This window comes from Caloenas nicobarica, chromosome 1 (genome assembly GCF_036013445.1).
Source record: "Caloenas nicobarica isolate bCalNic1 chromosome 1, bCalNic1.hap1, whole genome shotgun sequence".
Classification (NCBI taxonomy): Eukaryota; Metazoa; Chordata; class Aves; order Columbiformes; family Columbidae; genus Caloenas; species Caloenas nicobarica.
This window is the reverse complement of record NC_088245.1, coordinates 188,577,505-188,596,863: the sequence shown is the minus strand read 5'-3', so window position 1 is coordinate 188,596,863 and position 19,359 is coordinate 188,577,505. Positions and strand designations below refer to the sequence as shown.

Here is a 19,359-nt window from a genome sequence, read left to right as displayed (position 1 = left end):
TCCCTTCGTCATCTTTGTGGCCCTGCGCTGGACTCTCTCCAGCAGTTCCCTGTCCTTCTTGAACTGAGGGGCCCAGAACTGGACACAATATTCCAGATGAGCTCTCACCAGGGCAGAGTAGAGGGGAAGGAGAACCTCTCTCGACCTAACTAACTACCCCTCTTCTAACACACCCCAGGATGCCATTGGCCTTCTTGGCCACAAGGGCACAGTGCTGGCTCATGGCCATCCTGCTGTCCATCAGGACCCCCAGGTCCCTTTCCCCTACACTGCTCTCTAATAGGTCATTCCCCAACCTATACTGGAACCTGGGGTTATTCCTTCCCAGCTGCAAGACTCTGCACTTTCTCTTGTTATATTTCATTAAATATTTCCCCACCCAACTCTTCAGCCTGTCCAAGTCTCGCTGCATGGTGGCACAGTCCTCTGGTGTGTCAGCCACCTTTCCCAGCTTGGTGTCATCAGCAAACTTGCTGATAGCACACTCTGTTCCCTCATCCAAGATATTGATGAATATATTGAACAATACTGCTCCCAGTACTGACCCTTGAGGCACTCCACTAGATACAGGCCTCCAACCAGACTCTGCCCCATTGACCACGAGACTCTGGCTTCTTTCCTTCAGCCAGTTCGCAGTCCACCTCACTAACCAGTTTTATGGAGAAAGCAACATAATGTCTTTAAAGAAAGCCAAGACAGAATTCCAGAAAGTAATCTGACACAAAAATTGCAATGCAAAAAAAGTAATAGGGTAAATTAAAATCCTGTCTGCCAAGAAAATAAGTAGAAACTGAGTGACAATGATAGGAGAAGACAGTACATAAGGCCCCTTGAAAAGCAGAAGGGCAAATATAATTGGATTCTTAATTATAAAAATAATACAAAATGACACTGACCTTGAGTACAATGTAAATTTGTGAATTGAAGAGAAAAATAATGGGCCTGATAAGCTCAGTCTTAGTTAATGAAATAACTATATAGTCCAACAAAAACAGAACAATGGCATTTATCCAGTTACTTCAGTTCACAGCCTTGAGACAAGCTTAATTTCATTTTATAGCTATCTAATGTTAGCTATTTAGGCTATTGTTAATTTACTGGTAGGGACTAGAGACACACCACACTAAGAGGTAATTTAGAACACTATCATAATTTTAAATTGCTTAAGAGAGAATTCAAATTCACAGTGCCTCATTAGTGAGCTGAAGTCTATAGAGCTGAGATTGCTGCTTATCAATGCTCTGAGCTGGGCTCTTCAAACTCATTAAGGATACATGGGATTCAACTTCATATTGTCAAACTTTGATCTGAGAAGTACTGGAATGGAAAATGTGACTGACCTTCTGGATACAGGACTCAATGCAACCACTGCTCCAGTACTTGTGCACAGGCCAGATTCACATTAGCATCAAGTAAACCAAAAATATTTATAGTGCTGTGGCCACAGTCTACCTCTCTACTGAGAAATTCTGTAGGATAGTTTGAAGTATTCTCTGTGCATTTCTTCTCTCACAGAAATAAAACATGGCATTAAATAAACTATTTTTAAACCTTGCAAAAAATGTATATAATTCCAGAGTTTAAAAGTATAAGATAGAAAGAAAATACACAAAGTGACTTTTAACATATATTCAATATCTAACTTGTACAGTACAGGTGATATCAGAGATCACTGGGTATATACCGAGAAGATAAAGGAAAGACAGGAAAGTCAGTACCACAATTCTTTTAATGAAATGCTCATAACTAGAAAAGAAACATGATACAAGAAATTTTTCTGTTTAAAAAAAATCTGTAGCAAGGTTGAATGATGAAAAGTTGAAGCTATTTAAATGAATGCATATTCTAAGTTGGAAGATAATTACACCTTGGAATAATATATCAAGGACTGAAAATTAAATTCATGTTGGATGCTTTTTTCCAAAAAAGATATTTTCTCTAACCCTCAAGAATGAACTTATTTAGGGAAGTACTATGAGCTGCTCTATGCAAAAGGTAAACTCTTTTATCAGACATCTTTTGTGTAAGAAATGCACTAGCCACCTTTCCCTTTTTTTTTTTTTTTTTGTTACTTACTTATCAATATGTCCTTATCGTCATCAGTCAAACCTTTAAAGGCATCATTAGTTGGAACAAATAGAGTCCATTCTCCAGGCCGTGACAGAACATCATCTAAATCTGCAGCTTTCACCAGACTGAGGAAAACGCTGTTTATAACAAACAGACAAAACAAATTCATTTTGCTGAACTGTAGTAACTACACTTGGGTCCAGGCATTTAGTTGCCTTGTTTTTTCAGATAGCACATCAATCTTCACAAACTCTTGTTATTTCCCAGAAATAAAGACAGTGGAGGAAAAAAAAAATTACAAAAAAATACACAGTCTTAAGAGTAGCAGACTGAGGAAAAAGAATTTGAGGAAAACAAAACAAAACAAAAACAACAACAACAAACACCACACAAAAAAACCCTCAAAAAACCACTGTTGACATCCTGGATCAGAACAGAATTAATTGAATAAAAACCCTACAGGTCAAAGAGATGGAGAATGCCAAGGGTAGTTGCTCTCTCTAGGAATACTGAGATACTTGCAGGCAGGGGACAGAAATAGGTACCAGAAGTGTACTCAATCATGCTGAACCCATATGGAACTGTACTACTTGTTAATTAAACCTCCAGAATCCACTGCATTTATAGCCTTGGATGTATCATCCAATCCCTTTTGTCTTCTTATTCCTCTCATTCTGCTCATTCTGGTGTCTTACTGACTCTTATATGATGTAGACAACCATTCTAGCATAAAGTCTAGGAGCTTTTCCACTGTACATCTGGAGGAGAATGCTTTTTCTTTTTCCTCCACACCACCCCCCCTCCACAGCCCCGGCCTTTTTTTCTTTTTTTTTTTTTTGAGAAGGTAATAACCCCTTCCCTACCTTCCCTGCCCCCCAAAATCCAACAACCCACAGTTGACAACTTTTTCTCAGACCAGTTGTGCTGAGTTATTCTCTGTAGGAAAATCTCAGTGCTGTCAAAACTGCTACTCACCTAAACCGCTTATCATTTCTTAGCATTTCATGCAATGTTTTTTCTGCTGGATTGATGATCTGTCTGAAGATGTGAATAAAACCATTCCTTCCTTCTTTACTTCCTCTGACCATGCATGAATTTTCAATACATACAGCCTGATTAAAAGATAAAGTAGTGTAGCTATTCACACAATGATATATATTTAAATGTAGATAGTAAAATGAGATGGATGCATACTTCTCAACAGGCTCCTAAATTTAAAAATAATATTCATATGTATTTCAAAGTGTGTGTTCTTGCCAGCAAATCTGGTATTGCTTGAGAAAGCAAAAGTAGCAAAATCTGGAGTAAGTTAATATGGTGTAAATATTTCCAAACTCAACTCTTTTGTTTTCTTGAGAGTGTTCTTAATTAAATCTAAAAACTAGCTTTAAAAAATTGTAATTAATGGAGTGCCAAATCTGGAATCCTTTTTGTTTTCCCAGAGAGTCTTCCATGCAAAGTTGTCATTGATAAAGATCAGATTTTCACTGTTTCCTAGCTTAAAAGCTTAAAGATTTTTGCTGGATAGCTGTAATGGTAAATGTTGGAGGTTTTATTTTGCTTTGTCTTTTATTCTTCATGATTCTTCATTTTTATAGTTGTGATACATATTGTTAGAAAGCCCCATTCACTTACTGTGCGATACACAAAGACTCTAAGCAGTTTTCCTCCAATTGTCTCCAGCTCTTGTCCGTTGTATAGTTCATTGAGCCCAACTTTCACTTTTATAATGTGATTCTGCAGGATTGTTTTAAGTAGGCGTTGATCCATCCTTAAGGTGTCATCTACAAAGCCATTTAGATATGAATATATAGCGATTTATATACTTTATATCCTTTCTACATGTGCCCCATAAAACCATTCAGAATTTGCCTCTGTGGTGGTGAGTTAACACTCAAATTCTCGGGGGAACAGCAGGATGCCTATGTGGCCACCTCTACAGATATGCAAACACCTGTTTTCTTATATATTTGGGTTAGTTTCTCTCTGCTCTAATGTGAGAAAATACCAACCTTGTATAATTTTTTGAGAATAAATATATTGTGAATCTAATGCAACTAATGCAAAGATTAAGGGAAAGGGCAATTCATTAATACCTCTCCTTTCTCACAATCTATCTGTGCATATTTTATATCTTATTTAGTGATACTGTTTCCGTTAACAAATGATACCAATACAAACAAGCCGTGCGGCCTGATGATTAGGCTTATTTTGACTTTCTGCATGGTATGCATTTTGAAAGGGTGAGGTATGTCTATTTCCCTATGGTTCTCTTTCCTTGAGACTTAGAAAAAGTACAGGGGCTTATTTGGAAAACTGTCAAGGTAGCATATATTCTTGTTTATTTTGGCATTCAGAGCATAATCTCTTAAGGCTACTAACCTGAGAAAGCACCATTCAGAGGTGCCAGGAGAGTGTATTGGCCTTCTGGTCTTAGAGAAGATGCCAGTCCTAACTGTGCCACCAGGTCTGTGAAAGTAGTCTGCTGGGCGCCCGCAAGCTCAATGACTTGTTTGGCTGCAAAAAAAGGAATCAAAAAAAGGTATTTTAACACACAATTTATTCCTTTTCCTGATTTTGATTCTCCATGCTTATCCATAACAATATGTCTGAGGGAATCTAGATAAGACTGTAGAAAATATCTTCACTGTAAGAAGTTTTTCATACACATCACTGACCAGAATCAGGAATTAGCACTTGATCAATGAGGTGGATAACACCATTGCTTGTCACAATATCTTTGCGTTTCACCATCTTCACTCCATTCACAGTCAGACTGTCACCATCACAACCAACTTCAACTGTGTTTCCTTCCAAGGTTTCATAAACAGCTCCACCTGTGATGGCTTCAGAGCACTGGAGAGTATTTAAAATATGAAACTTCACAAGAGCTGTGGAAAAAAGAGAAGGAAGTTCATATAGAAGTGTTTGGACACGTATATTCACATATAATATAGTTACATCTACGCTATTTTTAATAGTTTACTAGCTTATCTATCATATTTGCCTATTTGCACTCAAAGATTATTGAAAGTTACTATATGAGGATTGACACTATAGACCTCTAAACAACATCTATGGTCAAAAATCTTTGGCATCCTCTATATTTCAAAACCAATACTGATTATGCTGCGATCTGCATATAACAAAGTATTATATATAGTTCAGTGAGTGGAGATGATATGCTCCAAATGGACCTCCGAGTACAAAACTCTATAGGCTATACAAAGTCAGCCCCAGATTTATATTTTATCATGCCTTACTGAATAAGTGACATTCAGTGTACTGTCTTCTGTGGGTACCAAAAGAATTAGGCAAAAAATTCCTAGAAGCAAACTGAAAAAAATCATTAAAAAAACCCAGAACAAAACTATCATGTTATTTCAAGATCTCATTTTTAGTCATCGTCTCACATTAAAACTAGCCCAGACCCCTCTTTTCACCATTCTACATTGGGATACTGCACAGTGACTTAATCAGGCTATAATAAAATGATGGAGAATTTGCTTAGTGCAGCGGAGCCCAAAAATTTAGCCTTCAGTTTCTTAGTGATCCATTGTATTGCTGTTCACATAACAGATTGAATCAGTTATTGTTCATTTTTATTGTAGTTCTCAGAAGAATGTGTGCTGACTGTCAGTTTGTCAGAATACACAGTGTAAATTCAGTTCAACTTGCAGGGCAGCACTTGCCTTTTACAAGAATATGTCCTTTTTGTATGAAAAAGCTGTTCATGAAAAAGCTGAGAGTCATATAGACAGTCCTGCATTTCTGGAGTCAGGAATCTCTATCAAAACTATATAGCTAAACTATTAGAAGCATCTATATGCCTATATTTTCACAGTTTCATTTACACTGTTTTGGAAACAAAGTTTTCAGTGAACTGAAATCCTTAGGTAACTGGAAAAATGACAGACAGAAGAAATAACCCCTATGTGTATAAAAGTACAGGCGCTGGATTTCAGAGCCATTAGAATAATGTAGTTTCTTCCTCCTGATCTACCCACCTGTATTTCTCACTTCAAAGAAAGGTTACATACCCTCAGAAGCCACCTTGTCACCCATGATCCTTTCTAAGACTCCCCTTGGAAGTCTCTCAAAAGCTTCATTAGTAGGAGCAAAGAGTGTGTAATGACCAGGCTTTCCAAGAAGATCCAAGACATCTGATGTGATGGCAGCAGCCTAGAAAATAAATTGGTTTTAATGCTTGTTATTTAAAATATTACCAAAATGTATTATCTGTCTAGTTTTGCCTAGTGCCCACAGGTACTTTAATGCTAGACTGAAATCAGTGTTGCAATGTGATGCATCTGAAAGAAAAACAAGCATGTATCCTGGCAACCAGTAAGTTCTTTTCAAGCAGGGTTATGGAGGCATGAAAGTTAATATAAGAGGAATAGGTAAGACCTCATCTAGGATTAGATGAAAATGTCTGCTCAGACTCTACAAAAGTTAAACCCAAATAGAAGAGATATAAAAAGGAACACACAGGAAAAATAAAATACAGAAAGCTTATTTTTCAACAGGAGACTAGAAAGAGTTGGCTCTTATATTCATTTTTTTAAAGGGATTAAAGGATGTGGTTTCTTCTCAGTGTCATGGACTGGATTTGGGGTATTCTGAGGGTCTTTGCCAACTTTATGCCTCTGCATTTAAAATATTTTTTGTATTTATCGAGGAGGTGGAGGAGGGAAGAGGACAATAGCTATTTGCAAAACTGTGGCATATTTTTTTAAATATGTGCAGCATGAAAAGCCTTCACACTAAGCAGACACATCTTCTAAAAGAAAGGGAAATTAAAAACTTGGAGACAGAAAATTCTACTTCCTCTCTGCAAGAAAAGTCTTTCTTACGTATCTCTAATGGTGTTCTGTCACTTGCTATGAGTCAAGTTCTGAAATTCATTTGGGGGTTTTACAATTTTCTGTTGTCCATTTTGAAATTATTTATCTAGCATAAGACATAAGACACTGTAACTTAAATCATAGAATCTTACAATAGTTCAGGTTGAAAGGGATCTTTAAACGTCATTTAGTTCAACACCATCTGCAATGAACATGTATGTCTTCAACCAGATCAGGTTACTTCGAGCCCTGTCCAACCTGACCTTGAATATTTCCAGTAATGGGGTATCAACTGTCTGTGCTCACACATTTAATTACCTCCGTGCTTGAAAAGATGACACATTTTTTTAATGCACAGGGACACATTCTGTCTTATCAATGTGGTCCTATTTAATCCACAAAACAGCAGAAGCGGACTCTTTCTGTAAAATATGTTTTGTCTTTTTATATAGCTAGTTTGCAACATTAGTTGGAGTTCTTAGTTTGCTTTATTTCTGTCTCTTACTGAATTAATATTTCTTAGTTCCAAGTATCATACACAAATAGAAAAGAAAGAAGGAACAACTTGGTTGGTTGGTTGGTTTGGTTTGGTTTTGTCCACTTACTCTAAGAGATGAAAGCTCATCCTCAACTTCAATGAAATCTTGAATGGTATTTCCAACAGCGGTCAGGACACGGTCAATGACATGAACAACACCATTGGTAGCAATCTGGTTGCCATGGATGATCCTGGCGCAGTTAACAGTAACAACCTATATTCGAAGAATCAAGAAGTATAAGATTAAGCATTAATTTGACCAAACACTTGGAATCTGATTCTTACAGATTGGAAATTTATGTGCTGTATATTTTCTATTCACTGTAGTTCTTTCACTTTTTATTTTAACTTTTAAGTAAAATCTTGTAAGATTTGAAAGTCTGACTAAACTTCTGGAAAGCTATCAGCAGATATGTTTTGTTATTGAAATTATTCAGATTTGTTTTCCATATCTGGTTAATATGGTGATTGCATTTTTGTTACTGATATAAGCTGTAGTTCAACATAAACATTTCCATGCATTTAAGGCAGCAAAGATGAGTAACTTGACTGGGAGATTTCTAGCATTTATAAAAGTTATTTTTTTCCAGCCAAATAATGGATGTGTGTCCCCCAAAGTCTTAAATGCTTTAACCATGCACATCAATTAAAAAAAAAATCTAATAATTTAATATTATTTAGTAAACACATGAAAATTAGTAGTAAATTTTCTTCTCAGATTTATTATGATCATTTATTCTGGCCACAAAAGTCTTTGTCTTTTAGAAAGAAAGTTCATTCTTGTTTGAACTTTGATTTCTAAATAGGAAACAGTGTATGTTTGTTAATTCTTTCTTAGTGATTAGTCTACACAACAGGTGAAATTGCTTCAAAGATAAAATTTATTTACTTTTGTCAGTGGCAACTGGCTTGCTAGATGTTAAACTTTCTATAACCTATTTTCTTAGCTATAGAAGGAAATAAAGGAAAGAGTAATGGCTATAAATGAATAATTATATTAGGAAAAAAAAAAGAGAAAATACTTACCCCATTAGGATAATGGTTAATAAGCAATTTCTGGTTATTGTACATGGACACCAGAGTCATGCCATTCTTGAGATCTTTTGTCAACATGCGTTTGTTTACCATGTGGTGGTGGAGAGCATTATATAGTTCAATATTTACATTGTCAACCAAATTCCTATGAATTTCCTGAAAAAGAAAGGAATTTAATTAATTACAAACTTCAAAACATTCTTCCTGTCAGAAAGATGTACATATTGCTTTACCTTAATACATGCTTTCAATAAATTCAACAATGGATGTTTCCTGTTAGGAGACAAGACTTTGATAGCTATCAGTCTGGCTCTGCTTAAATGGTGTTCTAGTCTGATTTTTTCACAAGTGGAAGACAAGAAGTCTCATCACAGACAATCACTGGAGGGGCTTTGATTCAATATTTATTTAACATTACTGAAAGACAGACACCTAAATCACTGACAAAGTACAATTATACTCTACATCATGCAATTGCTGGAATTCCTCTCAGTTTCCCCCAAACTATGCTAATAGCACTAAGAATATTAATATTTGTCATGCAAGTGTTTAAAAAAGCAACACAGTTGCTTGTTACTTCTGAAAATGCATTCAGACTCTCTAGCTTCAGCCATGCATGTTAAACATGCAAACTCTTTTGTTATAACTTGTGTAATGGTAATATTCTTTTATATGTAAAATATCAATATTGCTTCTAGTCTGCCTTATAGATTAGCTGAAAGAGAAACTCCCTTTAATATATGCATGCATGCATGCACACACTTACTGAATTTAGTTGCTCCCAGGCTTCATTGCTTGGTGCAAAGAAAGTGAATGATCCTCGTCCCTCAATCTCTTCTCTCAGCTTTGATATGTCAGAATACTGCTGTGTGGAGGTAGCTCCCACAATACCAAGTGTACCATATACATGATCAATAGGAGCAACTAAAATAAACATGAGATAAGAATACTGTAAACTTTTCAGTCATCCAGTTTCTCACAAACTACTTTGTTTCTTTTTGTTGGGCAATAGTGTTGCTTTTCTGAAATTGTTTAAGTCAATATTAAAACAATGTGCTTGTATTAAAATTCCATTGTCAATGTACTCAAAAACCATCCAAACACATCTGCTTGTTGTTTGTTTTTTGCTTTGCTTTACAAAAAATGAGATCAAACAAAACTGAGTATGGTAGTGCTTTCTTTAGAAGAGTTGGCTTGTTTTGTGAAATGGAAGGCTATTCATTGAAAGCAGGAGAAAATTCCATCTACAATCACAAAAATATCAATGGAGTGGGTCTCATTTGGTCACAGTGGACAAGAATTCTTCTTGTGAAGCATCTTGCTCTTCTTCCAGTGTGTGGTTTGTGCACATACTGATTCATTCGGAGAGTAAGAATGGCCATAGTCTCATAGTTAAAACTGTGCTGCATGGGAACAGGATTCATCTCTCCTAATTCTAGGCATTGATTGTAAAAGGATTAGTTCAGACATTGGGATGTAAAGTTATGAAATATATTCCTTCTCAAATTACTCTTCCCTGCTGCAATTAATTTTATTTAAGCAAAACAGAATATCACAAATAGGAGGAATCAAGAATTTCTGTCTTCATTTTCACTCCTTCTCATTAATATTTTATTTAAAGCCTATAACATTCTTTTATTAAATAAGATTCAAGTCTTCTCCGGAAAAGGAATAAACAGAATTTCAATATGCCATACCACATATCCTAGGTTTCTGACCTCACTGGTATGCTATAGGTTATTCTGGAGTGTGATGAGAATAGGAATAAAAGTTCTTTGGCAGCTTTGCGAATTGAATACACTATTATTCATCTACAAGCCAGTAAATGGAAGGAGTTCTGAAATTCAGCTGCAAGATTAAATTTAGTGCTGGCTGATAAAAAACTGTGTTGGCTGTATGCAAATGAAGCTATGTGTTCTCAGGCAGTAATTCTGAAAACGTGCCAGTCACTTCTCAAGATGACCACCTGTGAAAGTCTCCCCTGTTGTAATGCTTTCCATATACTCATCCATATGAAAATAAGCTTGTACCTGCAGGACATCCTCTTGTACCATCCATCTTCATATAGCCAGGACAGCACTCATATAAGACAGTTCTATGGGATATAGACAAAATAACAATTAAATAATATACAAGAAAACGGTACATTAATTTTAGCTGAGTCTATTTTTTTTTAATTATTAAGTTTTTATTCATTCATTCAAAGTTGCTAAGTACATGCTCTCCAGATATCTTCATCCATTTTTTGTCATTCAATCTTTTCTGTATAGACTATAAACTGGTTGAATTTTACTGAATTTTGAATTTACAGAATAACTGCCATCATTAAGTCTTAGTGCTAGGAAGAAACATGGGAGGAAATGTGGAACTCGTAAAGTTATTAAAAGAAAATGTGACTACAACTGCAGCTGAAGAAAATTAGTTTATTTGGTCTATTTTGAAAAAATCAGATGGGATTGAAGAAGGGGGAAAATATAAAGTGAGGACATTGAAAGAAACTGGTGGCAGCAGGGTTGTAAAAGAAAAAAAACTAAAGTGACAAAACTACATGAGGTCACCTTCATACTGGATAGAGGAACTAAACAAATATTTAGGTGAAGGTCCTGTGGATTGTATGGTGATAGAAAGTGGGGTGGCAGAGCCTCAGTTTTTCAAGGAAGACTGAAGAAGCTTCAGGAATGTATGAGAGAACTAACTAAAAACTGACATAAAGCAGGCTATAGAGAAGGAAGTCACTAAAAACTAGATGGGTAGACACAAGGGAAAGTTCATTGGTAAATGTAGTGAGAATGAAAACCAGACTGCAACAAATCAAAAATAGAGTTCAAAGAGTATGTCAGCAGAGCATGCATAGAATTTAGCAATACTGGGGACTAGGAACTGTTATATAATGATGTCAACAAAATATTCTCATTCTTCAATATGTATAAGCTACACAAAACAGCAAGCCAGGGCTAACTGATAATTTAGCATTGATGGTAGTATAAAATAGAATGTCTTCTTGATTAATATAATAGAAATAAAAGCTGTACCATACATCTGCTTGACAAATTCTCCTCTCTTACACAGAAGTGTAAATTCACTAAAGTTATCACTGAGTCGATTTTGGTTCCTTAGGAGAGGGAAAGCCAACAAATTCTACAATGTTACCAAAGTCTAAAATATTAAGGCATTAGACTTCAGATATTACTTTTCAAATTATGGTACACTGGGACTGACAAGGAAAAATTGCCATCACTGTTTTACATAATATTTTTATAGGTATGGCCGATGTTGGTAGTGACAGAGTTCTGAATGCTAAATCCTTGAAGGTTGTTGCTGAGTCTTTATCACTACATTCCAGATTTTTAATTTGTAGACTCTTTGATGGCAGCTGAGTACACTTCTCTCATTTTCCATAAACTAAAGCTGACAAAGCATTAACCACAAAAATTTAAAATGAACCACTTATTCAAATGAAAAGTTAGACTTAAGACCTTCAATATCCAAACTACCAGAAGAGATTAAAAAATGAAAGTAGACAGGAAAAGCAATAGCATTACAAAGTATGATTTTAGAAGTGAGGATTATAATTCCATAATTGACAGAAATCTGATAGAGATGCTGAAGAATAAAGATTTTTTTAAAGACACATAGTCTTTCATTTTTCTGTGCTATGAAAATATTTTGTTTCCATGCCCTCATGTACATATACACACAACACATTCACCTTTCTGCTGTGTTCATCTGTTCAACTGAGAAGCCATATATTGAAAGTATTTCCATAGTTCTTTTTAATACATCTCTTTCTTTAAAGCAATTAACTGAATGACTATTTCTTGGGAATGCAAGAAGAGCATACACTTTATGCTACAGATTTTCCAAATAACAAGGAAATTAATATTATACTCTTCCTCCTTGTTCCTACCAGAAGCTAATTAAAATAATAAAAAAAAAAATCTGATTAAAGAAAACTGTATAGCAGAATAGGATTCAGAATGTTCTACCAGCTGTGTGAACTGCTTTGTCATGAGAGAATATTTTTTCCTTCCATGGAATAGAAAATATCTCACCCTCACCTCATGAGCAACTATGAAAGATTGCAGTTTTAATCAGCTTCTGGATAAAGGAAAGAGAAAGCTGAGTTATAAGGATAGAATAAGACATGGCAAGTTTGGGCTTCTTACCATACCCAACAATGACACAATTAATGAAAGACAGAAAATTGGCTGAAGAACATATCTAAGAAAGAAAAAGCCTCTTCAGCGAAGGATTACAAGATCAGTGTCTTTTTTACCATGAAACTTGTTACGTACAGCCCCGGCTTTTTTTCAGTCATCGAGGTTTACTGTAAGTTCTTACATTACATTCACATTCCCTTACAGCTGACTGCAGTTAGAAGGTCCATGTATCAGCTGTGCTCAGAATGTTGTGAGAAAGATGGGAGAAATGTGGTCTATATGGAGGATCCCATGATAAGGTTAGAATCAGATATAAATCTGTTCAAGATACAGCTCTTCAGCACCACACACGTATGGACACAGTGCACAAGTGAAGTATCATCTGACACCACATGTCATCCTCATCTGTATCTCCCTACTAGTTCAATATAAGATGGTGCCCAAGTGAAGAAAGTAGTTATTCAGATAACAAGCAATCCTGCATTCTCGAGTTTTATTTGTTTGATCTTGGGGTGGTTTGGTTGGTTGGTTGTTGTTTTTTTTTTTTTTTTTAGCAAAAAGTTGTTCTGACTTTATCCAAAAGAGTATATTCCAAAGGAAAAAGGGGCAGAGCTACACTACCTTATGTCCTTGTTATTCTTGGCTAACAGATCTGGATTCCAGTTTATTCAAATCAGCTCTGTGACTCATCTGTTTCTACTCCTTGCTGGCATAGAAACATTGGAAAGACTTTTGGTTTAATACTCTTTGATTTTAGTAAAACTTTAAGTTGCATCCCAATTGGAAATTTACAGCAGTAGATAGGAAGTGTAAATAATAAAAGTATTCTCTAAATTAACATTTACGTCATACATACAAGTTAGGGAGGACTTTTTAACATGGAGATATTAACATGAGAAGAGCCATTGTCCTTTGTATTAGTATTCTTTTTAAAGTAACTGCTTTAGTCATGTCTGCATTTCTGTTCTGAGTGCACAGAGTATAAGACTCCCATTAACAGCTATGACTAAGTTATAACAGATGCTCTATTACAGCCACAAAAAACCCACAGTAGTTCTATGACTTAACTTATTCTCATACATACTTTTCCTTTCTAGCCTCGCTCTGTGAGTGCTTGTAAAACAGTAGGAGCGTTAAAAGGGGACGGAGAAGGTAGGTAACAGTTTTGCGTAGACTCTCATGCTCAAATCCACCCAGCCCCACAGCTCAGGGACTTCTGGGTCTGCGAAATGTTTTACAGCTTACAATCCTGTAAATTTGAGTCAGTGAAAAGAACGAAGGCACCACCTGACTTCAATTCGATAAGTCCAAATTGCCTGTTGCTTCAGACTATTTTTCCTGACACATGAACATATCTATCACTGTTTAATTCATTTTACTTCTGGAGCTCAGCAAAGTAATGAATTCCCTGTCAGATTTGTGCTGAGGTCAGATTTTCTGTCATGGGAAGACATGATATGTATCTAGGAACAAAACCACAGGAGTAGGTTGTTTTCCAAAACTGGCTTTGAGAATATCCAAGTTTCAGCCTAAGTCATTTTCAGGAAATAGCCTCCTTCCCAATGTGTTTGTAGTGGAATAAAATGTAGTGCCAAAGAAGTCAGTGGTGTGGCAGACTTTACTCAAAAGGTGAAGTATTTTGGATGACTTGCAGCATGTCCACTGAAGGAAAAGGGAAGTCAGTATTATAATGCCACCTGGAGGAGAAGGCAAGATTCTGATAAAAAATATGAACCTATGGGTCTGAAAAAACTGAAGGTAACGGCAGGGCAAATGGCCACACACAGTTTAGTTTGACTAGAAATTTGTCGTTGTCATCATCATCAAATGGATACAAGTCTGCAATTTGTGTGAAAAAATGGGTTCTAACCTGTCTGGATTTGCTTATAAAAACAAGGCCAAAATCAAAATAGGAGAGACTGGTTAGGATTTCAGACAGTCAGTTACATTCCAAAGAAACTTCTGGGGATTTAGAATACAGAGATTGCCTGTCTGGGTAGGATGGTCATTATGATCTGTGCTACAATCACTCTAACTTACTGTTGTTACTTTCTTCCACCTTCTTAAGGAAGTAAGTAATTACTAACCAATACAGTTTACAATGGCAGAAAGGTTAGAGTGACAGCCTGGCCCACGAAAATCCAGCCTTTTCCTCAGTGCTGCTGAGGCCATATCATTCTTCACGTGTAGACAGACCTTACAGTTGAGACTTCAAAGCCATGGCAGTGCTTGAAAGGCAAGACCGTGTGTTGAAATCAGTATCTCATGGTATCATAAGTATAACTTGCTCCATTAATTTATGGTACACTGGCAAAGTGCTGAAAACATTTTCTCAGAAAGAAAATGAAAGAAAACTTCCTCCTCCTACATCTTCCTTCAGTCTTTTCCCTAAGGCCCTTGCTTGACTACTGAATACATGTCTGATTTTAAGAGTGCAAAAATCATTACTGGAGGCATTTTTTTCTCACATAAACAATAATTTGGGAGTCTTAATCAGTTTTACATTTGGGAAGCATTTCTTTACCAAGAGGGTGGTCAAACAATGGAACAAGCTTCCTAGAGAGGTGGTCGATGTTCCAAACCTGTCAGTGTATAAGAGGCATTTAGACAATCCCCTTAATGCTTTAACTTTTGGTCAGTCCTGAGTTGGTCAGGCAGTTGGACTAGATGATCATTGTAAGTCCCTTCCAAATGAAATAGTCTGTTCTATTCTGTTCTAAATTAGTAAGTATATGGATCATGCTCAAGAAGAACTATGAATATAATTTTTTGTCAGCCAGGACAGCTGAACCAGCCAAAAAAATGAAACAAAATGTCAAGCTGGTTTTGAAGAAAAATAAAAAGAATAAATAGGAAAATGATACTTTTTTAATTATGAAAGTGTCATTATGTAGATGCACTAAAGAATGCATGAGAGGCTGTAGCCATATTAGTACTGCTAGTGATGTATGTACACTCTGCATAGTTGTTTTCTTTTTGTCCCTCCCATTTCCCAGCACAAACTCAGATTTCATCTGTGTCTAATTCTTTGTCAACATAGAATTCTATCTGAAAAGAACAATTCAATGGATTTCATATATGTTTACAAAGTCTTATAGTTTCAGTTTTCACTTACATGTAATCGGTGTGAGCTATGTATAATTGTTTAAAGTTAAATATATTTTTTTTCCCAGAATCTTTAATTATTTCTATATTTAGAAACACTTTTTTAAACTTGAAGAATGGACTGGAAAATGTGTATCCTATTTATTCATGACTTTGACAATCAGGAGAAAAAAAATATGACGCTAACTAAATGCAAATTATCAGTCACTTCTTGTTTAAGCCCTTCTTTATAGTTTATTTAGTGGATAACTGTTGATCATAAAACATTTCCAAGACACTTTAAGAGCTTGTTTACAAAGAGAGTCATCTTCAACTGGCTTATGTGGCTAACATTGTGAATATTTTTCTTCCATGTTAACCTCTGTTAATGAAGCCTTCGGCACAGAAACAAAAAATCTGTATTCCACATTACATTAACATCTCAAACAGTGGTTGAGCTTCATTAGGAAATTTTTAAATACAAATCTTACTTTAAATGGAGTTAAGTCCCTCATATATATATAGTTTGCACCTTATACGAATATAACTTAATATCTTTATGTCTTAGGGCATACAATCTCTCAGTGACTATCCAAATTTTGTATTTTAAATATTACTTAGGCATGTGAAAGAGTTTTATGGGCTTTCACTAAGATACTCCTAATAGCCTAAGACAGAGCTACAATTGAAGCCCAGACTCTCTCTTCACTCAAGCCTTTCCGAAAATGTCACCTGAGACCTATTTGGACTCGGTAAGAGAATAATGGGGAAATAAAAACAATTATTTCCTGTGACAACTGCTGAGAAATTTATCCAAGTAATTGCACAATAGCATGAGAAAATGTAGTACACTAGAAAAACATTATTTTATTGGGTAAACAACGTCAGTCTGTTAAATTATGAATTCTAAGTGAGAGAAGTGGGGCAGACCAAGTTCAGGACTCAGGGTTTTGTATGTGTTCACACTCTGATGCGACTCTATGGCTAACAAAGCAATAGTGACTCTGACACTACTGACTTTTTGTCACAGAGATGGCAATGACTTGTGTTCTGAGAAGAACTGACAATTGAAACATACTCACAGATTCCAAAAGAGTGACAAACTCATCCAGACTTAATCTATATCCACAACCATAATTTGAGGTTTTATTTTTCCTTTGTGGAGAGGTGTGGTCTGAGCACACAGCTCTGCTGGATATTGCTGAGTTCTTTTCACAACTCACTTCTTAGGTCCCTCTGTGGTTTTGGGTAGATCGCTTAACCTCATATCTCTTTGTGTTTAAAATAGAGCTATGAATACTTAACTCAGAGATGTATTGCTGAAACTAATACTTTCAAGACTCTTGAACTTAAAAAAAGGACTACGTATTATGCTGTCATTTTCAGACTTTCCACTCCTTTTGTAATTATTATTAGCAACAATTACTGGATCAGTTATCCAGATGGTTTTAGAAGCAGCTAAATAGAAGCTGTAACCCTGTAAATTCTTCCTGTCTCTGCATTCGAAATAGTTAGTTTGCCTCTGAGAAAAGGAGTTTTCTAATAGAACATTATATCTCAATGCATGGGAAATAGCTTTGAAACAGGATACTTACGCTTTCTTTCCACAGATGGCTCCCTGGTACCAATTTCTGCAGGTACTGAAGTATTTCTTTTTTGTTCCCATAACTTGCTGAAGGGCACAAACATTTGGTCTATGGGTGAGAATGAGAAACATTTTAAAAATCAGTTTCCATACATATTTGGAAAAGTTTTACACAAAATAGCAGCAAATACAGTTTCTGTTGAGCAAGAGTAAGAAATGAACATTTGGCTTCAGTTATCAGGGCAGGTGTGTTTTTAAGCAGCCGCAGTGCAAGCTCCTGGGACTGCCCAGCTGGGCTCCTTGGCAAGCCCACCCTCCTAGGGAGACAGGAGATTTGCCTCTGTTCTGTTTTGACCCTCTGTCTCTCATGGGCAGTGATCACCCACTGTGCCTAGTCAAGTCTCAATATGCCTTTCATTTCTCCCTCCCTCCTGTGAAATGAATTAATTCCCAGCCACCAGGGACTGAAATGTGAATACCATCGGGCTCTTTTCATTAAAGTTTTTGTCTTGTACACATCTGTGCAGCTGAAGGTCATGGGGAGATGGGAAAGAAAAGTGCCTTGTTCTTTATGTAGAAGGAAGCCCTGTCTTCTGTAAATCAATCAGCTATTTTGATTACCAGCCGTTTGGAGTACCACAGGCACCTAAGTAAACATTCTGGGAATTACTGGGGACCAAAGGGTAAATTGGCATGTAAATAAAAGGAGTCACAGATTTCAAAGGAGGAATAGTTTTTCCTTAGCATGGTAGTGTACAGAAGAGGAATTTCTTAAGGGCAAATTCCATGGAGCAAAAGCATTTTGTCACTAATTCTTATACTTCTACAATTAAAATAATTCATCAGTTCAAAAGTTAGAATGTGTATTTCGTAACAGCGGGAAGCCAGTGAACTCTTTTCTGTTAAAAAGCTCAGGGAGTGTGTGTGTGTGTGTGTGTGTGTGTGTCTGTGTGCAGTAGGAAGAGGGAATTCAACAAAGGAAGACTGGAGGGTAAAAAATTCTTAGTCACAGAATGTTTTTTACTTAAGAAGACTGAAGTAAAATACATTGAGACACATGTGTCTCCCTGACACCAGCTGTTCAAATTATTTCCATGTCTCTGAGCAGCCTGGCTTGTAAGCATTGTCTTTTGGGTACCCTGCTGAGCAGCATGCCACAATGCTCTAGTGGGAACAGAAGTTTTATGATGGGTTCCTAGTATATATTACCACGTCAGAAAGCATTTAAATAGATGGAATGGAATAAAGATGGATGGAATAAAGGGAGTAAATGCCTTAAAATAGGTGTCAACTTTATTCAAAGATTTCAAAACATATATTAAACATATCTGATGTCCCATCACATTAATTACAATCCATAATTATCTTCAGTGATTTTAAAACACACATATTTTGTTCTTTAAGAAATCATTATTTTAGATCTATCCACATTTTATGAAGTTTGACAGTATTCTGTCTCCTTTTGAAACTCCTCAGAAAGCTTTTTATTTAGGAAAAAATCCTGTAAAATTAATTGAGACAAGTTCTACTTGAATAATACTAAGAATTCATAGTGAAAAATCACATTTAATATAATGCAAGAAGAGAGGGGAGAATAAAGATTAATAAGCACCCTTCTAAAATAGAAATAAAGCCCACTTACCCTTGGTCGCGTGCCCTTATTCGACTATGAGTTAAAATCTTGTCATAGTGAGCAGAAGCAGCTGCTTGTTCAAAAGCAGATAAAAACAAAGTGGAAAAGGTGAATAAGAACAAGATCTTCATCTTTAGTCCTCTGTTGCTTCTGGCAAGTCTAGAAGAGAGAACTGGCAGAGGGTTTGGAGAGCTGACAATTTATATACATGCTGGAAGGGGGTGGGAGGGAACCACACGATCAACCTGAAACTTGGTACCACCCTCCTTAAAACAGCAGCTTTCCCTGCCAGCTTCAGGACCTAAATTAGTACCATACATTAACCATACAAACCATTTCTCATAAACCCCGATTGACTAATTTCTTCCTCATTACAGAAGGCTTAGCATTTTATTCTGCTGACACAACAG

At 36.1% G+C, this 19,359-nt stretch overlaps 1 protein-coding gene across 5 annotated transcripts in view; it reads right to left on the bottom strand.

The window, feature by feature from the left end:
• Positions 1–19,151, bottom strand: part of POSTN (periostin) — a 34,898-nt gene extending 15,747 nt beyond the window's left edge. For all 5 annotated transcript variants that reach the window (XM_065626953.1, XM_065626954.1, XM_065626956.1 and 2 more), the window contains exons 1-12: positions 18,959–19,151; positions 17,327–17,425; positions 10,518–10,582; positions 9,254–9,411; positions 8,479–8,643; positions 7,520–7,666; positions 6,111–6,252; positions 4,749–4,961; positions 4,453–4,587; positions 3,706–3,854; positions 3,046–3,182; positions 2,077–2,207 (exon numbers count right to left, since the gene is read on the bottom strand). In XM_065626953.1, coding sequence (XP_065483025.1) covers positions 2,077–2,207; positions 3,046–3,182; positions 3,706–3,854; positions 4,453–4,587; positions 4,749–4,961; positions 6,111–6,252; positions 7,520–7,666; positions 8,479–8,643; positions 9,254–9,411; positions 10,518–10,582; positions 17,327–17,425; positions 18,959–19,080 — 1,663 coding nt within the window. In that variant the 5' untranslated portion in view covers positions 19,081–19,151. The remainder of the gene's footprint in view (positions 1–2,076; positions 2,208–3,045; positions 3,183–3,705; positions 3,855–4,452; positions 4,588–4,748; positions 4,962–6,110; positions 6,253–7,519; positions 7,667–8,478; positions 8,644–9,253; positions 9,412–10,517; positions 10,583–17,326; positions 17,426–18,958) is intronic.
• Between the last annotated feature and the right edge of the window lie 208 nt (positions 19,152–19,359).